Raw genomic sequence first — 8,778 nt, 5'->3', positions numbered from 1 at the left:
AGTTGCTCATGAAAATCCAAGAAGCGAATACAGTACTGTTGGCTTCAAGAGCTCTGCACTAACATACTGATTTACTGCGGCCTTCATGAGGGTAAGTCCAGGCAATCATATTAGATAATGTGTCACTTTAACTAAGTTGCTGCAAACAACATGCTACCAGTTAGCTGCACAGAAGCAACTATTTGACAGCTAAAGTTTGTTGAATATGTTCAAAGAATGTAATGTCAAAACTCGGGTGTTGGCACAAGCAATGTGCCATTTGTAATCTCTGCACTTATGTTGGCTGCTCTCGCCTACGAAGCTATGACCAGAAAAGAAACCACGTTAATCATTTTCAACAGCTACATATTTCTGTCCTAGTAAAGCTAAACATCCAAAAGAGTCGCAGGTAAAGTTATGCCTGGCAATTGGCTCATATATGCAACTCGTCAGACGTGCATGCTTGGCTGCTGCTACATTAATCTCCATAATAAAGCTATTCCTGTTTACAGTGGGTCACTCTAAATACACAGCTAGTAGCAAAATGTTCCACACAGAAGAAATGAAACATAGCAAGAAGGTAATGCTAGTTCTGATTAGAATCTGCAATGGACAAACTAAATTAGAGAAAGGCATGCATTCACAAACAATGAACTGTTGAAGGCATATGGGACGAGGCCCACTACTGACACAGCGCCAGTGTTATATCACACATTCATGCGTATGTAAAGGCTCTTGTGTTAGTGTCCCTCCATGCAGCTCTACACTGTCCAGTGTAAATGCCAATGCAACCACACAACTGGGTTTCAGCACAGCACTGATAAGATGTGGGCACTGACGCCGTCAGCCGTGACTGCACCGTAACTGTTCCCTGGATCCCAGCTCTGCTTCCTAGATATCCACGTGGGCCCTGTAGCCGACTATTTGCCAGCATTCAGACCTGGTAATTTTCCTGCAAATAAAATGAAGCTTTCAGGTTTTACACCAAGTGCAGAGAAAGTGGTGCCATGTCAAAAGTTGCATTATGTGCATTGTGCCCAAGTCTGCTTCCAGTTACAATAACTATTTGCAGTGGTGCATGACCAACTTGTCCATAATTGTCGGCTAGCTGTGACGACGTTTTAAAGCAATCAAAAAAGTGTGCATGTCCAGTCAACCTGGGCGCTCTCTAATGGAAACAACTACACTACATCGTGCCATAGCCTTTGGTTTCCGTAGCTGCAATCCAACCTCTGATGCAAGAGCCTTAATGCAACCATCCTATTTTCTCCACCTCTGGAGGCCAACCACTATTGTACTGCTTTGATAGTCAGTTTCAATTCACGCTTCGAACATCAATACGTGTGGATATCACAAAACAAGCTGCTTTAGTTATGCAAATGATTTTTTTTATTTTAATCAAACGTATAACATTTCGTTTCCCGTTTCCTGTTTCTCCATGCAGTCTGCAATAAACTATATATAAATGGCCAACTTTTCTTGACTTGTTGAACTGCCCCCTTCTCCACAAGACCCACCTTTTTTAGAAGACATATACTGCCAACCAAAGTTCTGAACATCACTTAGCACCTCACTGAACATTCCAGACATGCACAATGTTAAAACACGGAAGACGTGAACCCTTGACATCAGTGGCAATGTGTTCAGTTGGTTTGCCTAATGCATTTCGGAGACTAAACAAGCCTTCATCAACTTAGCAGCAAACTGCAATCTACCATTGCTAATTTACCAATGGAACTGTGTAGGCCCAGGCACAAAAAACTGAACTTGCAACCAGCCCGCACCAAGATGCCACAAAAATCATGCTGCTATGCATGTTCCAGCATATCAACCCAAACAAAATTGAAAGGTGAAAATCACATCTAATAAAAATGAGCCACAAACCCCAAGCATCTACTGTGGAACGCCTTTATAAGGCATGGAGATAAACAGACACAAGGATAGACTGGACACAATTCATTCACATGGCTGGGTGCACTACCTGCCCGATTAATTCAAACATTTTGTAACAGAGACAGATAAACGTTTGTAACAGACAATAAATTTGACCCTCTGACTGTCAAACTTTTTTTTCCAAACGTGATATTACTATCACATTTGGAAAAAATGTGATACCACTAGTATTAAAAGATTGGTAAACAGCAGTTTATACGGCGCACTTGAATAACAAAGAGAGGTGCCTGCTATCAATCTGCAAAAAGATGCGTTGCTTGCTTTTCATGTTATTCATAAACCTAGGCTGAATGATGCAAATGTGAATCAAACAGCTTTGGCACAGTCCTTCAAACCTGTTGACAAAAACTCCCGCACACTGCTTGCAAGGGAGAAAAGCCAGCTCACCTCGGTATTTGGCCTCAGTCACATTCGTTCTTGACGGTGACCATTATGTGGTTTGTTTGGTAGATAAGGTACACAGCACTCACAAACACTGCCTGCACCCTGGAAGAGAAGGCAAACAAGGGAAGCAAGGGCCCTTGCTATGACTGCTGCCCAACGTGCTACCAAATGGCGTCTCAATGTAAACTGAATAAGAATAAGCATTACTTCAAGTGCATGAAAGATAGTGATGGCATGTTCTTGGAGCAACACTGCCTGATAAAGGTGCATCAGTGACACCATATGCTACAAAACCGACATGCTATTGCTAGGTGGTCCCATACAAGGTGCATCAACTTGACTGTTTCTGCAAACCAGCTACAAATTTGTATAGGTCAAAATAATTGGTGCATTACACAACCTGTATGCATCCACGTATTTGACTGTCAACAGACAACAACGCTTCTGTGCTCTCCTGCTTTGGTTCTGTTTTCAAAAGGAACTTCTATGTTGATTAGCATATGCCAGCAACTGGTTAATTTGATGTTATTAGCCACAGCCTGTGTAAAAGGCCTGCATGGCATTATCCTGAAAATATATATAAACTTCAGTCATACTTCCATAGATGGTGGCCATGATACCAGAGGGTAAGCGAAAAGCCGCATATAAGGTATTACCAGAGAATTCAACCTAGGCCCATCAAAGGAAATTTGCATGTTAACACTCATTTTACCACTTCCAAAGACTGCGCGACTTTGTACACCTGTTTGACTTTGGCCTTGCACTTTCCCATAATCTGATACATGTCTGCACAGCGTATCAAGGTGAAAAAAAAAAACAATGTTTTTTTCAAGGCACAGATTTTGCTGCCTTGAAAAAACTTTCAGTGTGTGCATATCTGTAGCACTCTCAATGCCGACTGTACACACCATCTTCGAAACATTGTCCCGCATTGCAAAGGATTTGTTCACCCTTGTGTTCCCCTGAAATAATTATCTTGAAGATGGGTACAGAGTTTACTGTCCATCAAAAGTTTAGCTATTGTTCTCCAATCAGCTATGTGCTCCAATTATTATTTGAAATGTTCGTGATAAAGAAGACATGCTAAAGTAAGTACTTGTGTTCCACACAATGAATGGTTAACATTGTACAAGAGAGCGACGAAAATTATGGCAACAACGACACAAGACAGCATGCATGGAAAACTTCAGAGAGATACACTCTATTTACACGGTCACCAAGGTAATTCAATATTATAAAGTTTCTCAGAAATACCTAGAGGGAAGAGTGATGCCACCGTCTATGCGAATTTCTTAAGGGGCGATGTCGGAGCACTGGGAATGACGGTATATGTGTCTGCGAGGCTGGTGTTGGCTGGTGTTCAGCGAGGCTTCGACTCAAAAGCAAATACGACTGCGTTAATAAAGCTTTACTAAAACAAAACGTTTATAGGCGGATCTTATTCACGTGTATTACATTCTAAAATAAAAGTCCACTTGCCTTGACGCCACAACAAAATGGCGAAAGAAAGAAACACACGACATAAAAGTGGGAGAGGAACGCTTTCTTGTCGTCTGCCGGCCAAGTTTAGCGACCGTTGGTTACTTCTTACGCTTCGTAAAATTGTACATCAACGTAAAAGGTTCTAGTGTTAAATACAAAATGTTTTTGTGCAATGACAAAAATAAATAGCTTATTACGTGCTCTTTTAGTAAGACATCAGTCATTTTAACGTGAAGCCAGACGCGTCTTCAAGGTATACAAATCCGAGTCAAATTCGAAGCTCATGTATCCAGTCATTCCCTTGCATCCAGCAGCTCACTAGCGCCAGATTTCCTTCTCGGTATGATTGTGAGAAATTCTATGTTCAATATATTTAAATACTGAGTGGAATGAGCATATCACAATAGGATTTGCAAACGTGCAAACAAGAAATAGCTCCATTGTCATGCCTTTTCTGCACTCTCAGAACAGCGCAACTACCCTGACCAGCGTCACTGTCACTCGTATTGAAGATTCAAAAGCTCATGTGTATACACAGTCGTACAAATACATTCACAGCCCATTCGCAGCATAAATTAGCATGCAGTGCAGATTACAAGATATAGTAAAAAAAAATCTTCCACTTACTGTCCCTCCTTGAAGAATTCCTTTAGCGTGTTACTAAAGCGTTTGGAGTACTTTACAAACTCCCTTTTTCGATGTTCCAATGCCTGTGAAACATAAAAGAGGTAACAATACACGAACTTACTAGAGTTCACCAACTAGTTGAGTTTTGAGCTTCATGGCAGTGTTTAGAAACTCCACTTTTTCAAACACTATTTCCAACACTAAAAACGTCAGAAAAGATCTCAGTCGGGTTGGAACCCATACCAAACTATATTTTGTGCTTCTGAAAATGGAAGCCTGTTATGTTCCATCAGAACTATTCGGTACATGGTAGGATGTAGCTCAAAGTTCATGAAACAAACTCTTGACAACAACATGCAGAACCAACTCAAAATCATATGTTCCGTCTCCAAGCACTTGAACTTGTCGGTACACTATCACTACACTCAAATAAAGTTTTCATCATTATCATCAGACTGAAATATACTGCATAAACCAATGCTCCACTTCAGAGACACCGAGAAACAATTTCTTATACTTTCAGAACGAAATGCTTGCTGGGGGAGCCTCCCACAATGATAAAATGCCTAGCTCAACTATTTTCTTCGGTTCTCCCTTTACCAGATTCCCCAGCATATCCTTATGAAAAATAATGGACACATCAAGTGTAAACCAGCAGTACACCATCATGGTTGCCGATGTCTTTAACATTTGGCCACTCTTTGGTAAAGGCTGGCACTTGTTTAATTTTTAACCGGCCTTTCTATTGACAGATAGTTAATAAAACAACAACTACTGTTTACCATAAGCCTTGTGCATAAGCATCTACTGTACTTCTTTTTATGAGATCAATGACATACAACAAATAAAAAGGAATAAGCACCTGCTTCCTGTAGGGTGATGGAATGTAGGTGGACACATCGTTAACAGCATCCAACAACTTCTTGATTGCACTGGCGATCTCTCTGCGTGATGAAGTTTATGATCAATAAAAACAAACAACATTGTTATAAAAAACACAACATAACAGACACAATATTAATGAGAAAAGGTATATAATTGTCTGACAGTTCCCATTAATATTGTGTCTAACAAAAAAATGCCCCTAAACTTCTACTTTTCTTCCTTCACAATGTAATAGACAAAGGGAATATATATTCTTTGGTCAAGTTTCCAGGTCAGAGTGCTCATGTTTATAGCAAGACCACTAGTCTACTTGCTAGAACCTGTTCCAACATAATGTACGACAAAACTACAATGAAAAGCCAAGAAATAATGAAGTATGCAAAAAGCATTCGCGATGCAAGTCAACAGCAGCATTTCAAACCTTTCTGGAATGTGCTCAATACTGGAGGGGAGTCTTTTAAGGCTAGTGAGGAGTGCATTGGAACACTTAAAAGTGGAATGGGCTGATGCACATTGTTCAAAAGTTTCGTTATGCAGTGGGCAGCTTCTCATATCACGTGCATCCTGTTCACCACCTCTTGTACGTGTATCCAGTCACTACAAAAAATTTGCTGCACTCAAGATTCAGCAAACAAAAGAACTATAAAACTTAGGGATGCAACTAGACTTAACACTCACTTAATTGTGTCCAAAAATGTCTTGCGATCGTTGATTTCATCAGGGATACGGCTGAGAACCTTCTTTAGGTACGATGCACGCCGGTTAAATTCTTGGAAAGCATCCTCCGTCCTGGAGCACTTGAGGTCTGCATTGTAAATGGTTACAAATTTTATAAAAATGCACACAAAGGACCTGCAAGAGGTAACAGCATGAGTATTGCGACTTGATAAAATAAATACCTTATTCACACAGCTCACTACAACCGTATAAGTTCAAGCGTTTGATCACACTTGAATCCTCCACTAACACAATGTTTCTAGAACTCTGGGTCATGGCATCAAAGCACTTTCTATACAGCTCAACGGGGCGCACAGAGGTAGCTGCGGAATGTGCAAAATATGATGCCAAGCCTTAATGATTAAAAAGCAAGCAAAATATCCAGCAGAGGCTTTCTGTGTATGCCTTAATCCATGCTCGAAAGTGTGCCCATTACACATTATGCCATGTATTGAGCTCATAAATAAATGTATAATTATATATCTTTATAGACCAACACTCTCCATAAGAACCCATTAAAAACAACAGATTGGCCTTATAAAAACTTCAAAGCTGTTGTCAGTGCCCTTGCTTACACGATACGCAAACTGTCTCAATAAAATTGTCTCAATAAATAAACAGTCTCAATAAACTAGAAAAGAAAGGCAAGGCATCTAAACGCTTGTGAAACCTTATCTTAGCGACTCTTTTGTACAGGCTTTTAAGTAAGTGTAAGTGTGCTTTCATATGTGAAAAGATATCCTCAAGATGATGAACTTATAAAAGTGCAACATAATGCACTTTGACTTACCACCTATAGGTAATGATTGGGTCTTTTATTCAAGCTAAAGATGGAAGTCATACACAATTGATAAGTTTAAGCTCACTCAGCTTTGAGTATAATCAAAAGTGCTTGTGTGACACTTGTATTGGGCAATCCCTGTAACTGCAAAACTAAACTTTTGTTATGCATACCTTCATTATCTGGAATCGAACCTTGAAGTTTCAACAAGCATTCTGTGACATTTACAGAAACGTCAGTCTCCTTAATCAGCCCCATTACAAGGTCGTACAAAAAGCCAGGATGTTCCATTTCAATCTGAAAAGAAAAAATAATTAACCACTCTTTTACAGCACATGTAAAACTTGCTTGCTAGCTTTACAGCAAAACTAGCAAGCGCCTCGGTTTATAAACATTTATATCTTCTCTCAAGAGATCAATAATGATAAGTAATGTTTAATTATTTGCTCACAATCGCTACAAACAAAAGTTTAACTACAGACAAAGTACTAGTCACAATTTAACATTATTGATACCTACCTCTGACACTTGGTCACGGTAGCGTGAAAAGTTTCACCCACAATCAAACCGAGGTTTTCTTTAGCTATTTGATTTATTCAAGAAACGTAGCCGAGGAGTACACTTAACACACAAACATACGATGACGTTCATTTTTTTTTTAACTTGTCCTCACAGCAGTAATTTGTCGCCAGCCTTTATACGTTCATGCGATACACTACTGCTTTGTTGATTTATGCAAACTACAATATTAGCAATAGTTAACTGCAGAGAACACCGAAGCTCACCTTGGTGACGGCTCCCTTTAATGTTTGCGCTGCCCCTAAGTCTTTTCTCTCCAGCTGTTGAGTGAAAGGACATACAAACGTGTGAGAATGCATACCCAGCACATCTCCACAATGTGTCACTGCTCGATATAGAAAGAAGACCAGGGGAGGCTACGGTACGAAAGCGGACGGACGGAGCGATCTCGGTCTCTTTCCGCTTCCGACTAAGGCCCCCTCCACACCGTTGCAGGTAAAGCAACCGTCAAGAAACTGACCTGAGCAGGTAAAATGAACTGTTCACGAACGCTGCGAGTCGGAAGGTCAGTCCGCATAACAAAAACCTCAAAAAAGCCCCCTCGCAGAAAAGCCAACAACGGCGGACATTCGTCGGAGCGACTCCGAGCGAGTGCTAGCCCGGACTCGCGTCCACAACTCGCCTGGTACATCGGTTATCCCGGCGACAAAAACGGTGACAACTAGGACGAACCAACGTACGAAGGGTTTGCAATAAGAGGGCGAAAGTAAAGGCGGTAGCGTTGGTAGCTGCGGTAGGCGACTGGCGTCGACAGCTTGAAGCGGAAAGGCACCGCGGAAACGACCGCTTACCTTGTCCAATATAGGACGGATCAGCACGGGCAACACGAGCGACGAGACAGGAGACTCTTCTCCCATTGTCATGCTTCGGGTGTTGTGCTGTGGACCCGATGACACGCGGAAGAAAGCGAAATCGATTTCGCGATCAGCTGCTGTGGTCTTGCCGACGACCTACGCGAGCTGCTGGCCCGATTAGCATCGCCACTTGTCACTTTCGGCGCGCCGCCGCCTAGTGACGCGTCGATCGCGCACACAGCTACTTCCGGTGTTGGACCGGAAAACGTTGTCTGCTACGCCGCGCTGCGCTCTTCCGCCGAAAAGATGTCCGCGCTGGCTGCCACTCCAATGTTCACAGCAACGCACTTACCTCGTGAAAATAACGCCAATTTACCCACCTTACTCCTGTTTCATATATTGTTGGGGCTGGATAAATAGACAGCCTTGCTATCTTTCAAAACCAAGTTGTGAAATTTATTCGTGGAATGACGGCTGCGACGCGCAATCGAAAAAGTAAATATCACCCACGATCGTGGTTGACAATGCAGGGTAAAATTTGAGCTGTCAGCTTCTTTGTACTATTCTTGAAACAAATACAGGCCATCAATAAAACGT

General features: G+C 41.5%; 1 protein-coding gene across 1 annotated transcript; it reads right to left on the bottom strand.

The window, feature by feature from the left end:
• Positions 1 to 224: 224 nt before the first annotated feature.
• On the bottom strand, positions 225 to 8,380 carry Ccm3 (programmed cell death protein 10 Ccm3). Its single transcript, XM_075891240.1, has 8 exons — positions 8,179 to 8,380; positions 7,594 to 7,647; positions 6,982 to 7,105; positions 5,989 to 6,115; positions 5,288 to 5,369; positions 4,426 to 4,508; positions 2,320 to 2,418; positions 225 to 931 (listed from the first exon to the last, which is right to left on the bottom strand). The coding sequence occupies exons 1-7, from the start codon at positions 8,248 to 8,250 to the stop codon at positions 2,334 to 2,336; spliced, it is 627 nt and encodes a 208-aa protein (XP_075747355.1). The 5' UTR covers positions 8,251 to 8,380; the 3' UTR covers positions 225 to 931; positions 2,320 to 2,333.
• Between the last annotated feature and the right edge of the window lie 398 nt (positions 8,381 to 8,778).

This window comes from Rhipicephalus microplus, chromosome 1, assembly GCF_043290135.1.
Source record: "Rhipicephalus microplus isolate Deutch F79 chromosome 1, USDA_Rmic, whole genome shotgun sequence".
In the NCBI taxonomy this organism is placed as follows: Eukaryota; Metazoa; Arthropoda; class Arachnida; order Ixodida; family Ixodidae; genus Rhipicephalus; species Rhipicephalus microplus.
The sequence above is the reverse complement of the archived record's forward strand: the minus strand, read 5'-3'. Positions and strand labels throughout refer to the sequence as shown.

What these genes read in the sequence shown, in the direction of transcription:
- Ccm3 (XM_075891240.1), bottom strand. Translation starts at nt 8,250, where the DNA reads ATGACAATGGGAGAAGAGTCTCCTGTCTCGTCGCTCGTGTTGCCCGTG. An exon ending in TAAAGGGAGCCGTCACCAAG is followed by an intron (nt 7,106 to 7,593) that starts GTGAGCTTCGGT and finishes TTTTCTTTTCAG; the next exon opens with ATTGAAATGGAACATCCTGG. An exon ending in GAATTCTTCAAGGAGGGACA is followed by an intron (nt 2,419 to 4,425) that starts GTAAGTGGAAGA and finishes CTTCTCTTCCAG; the next exon opens with GGTGCAGGCAGTGTTTGTGA.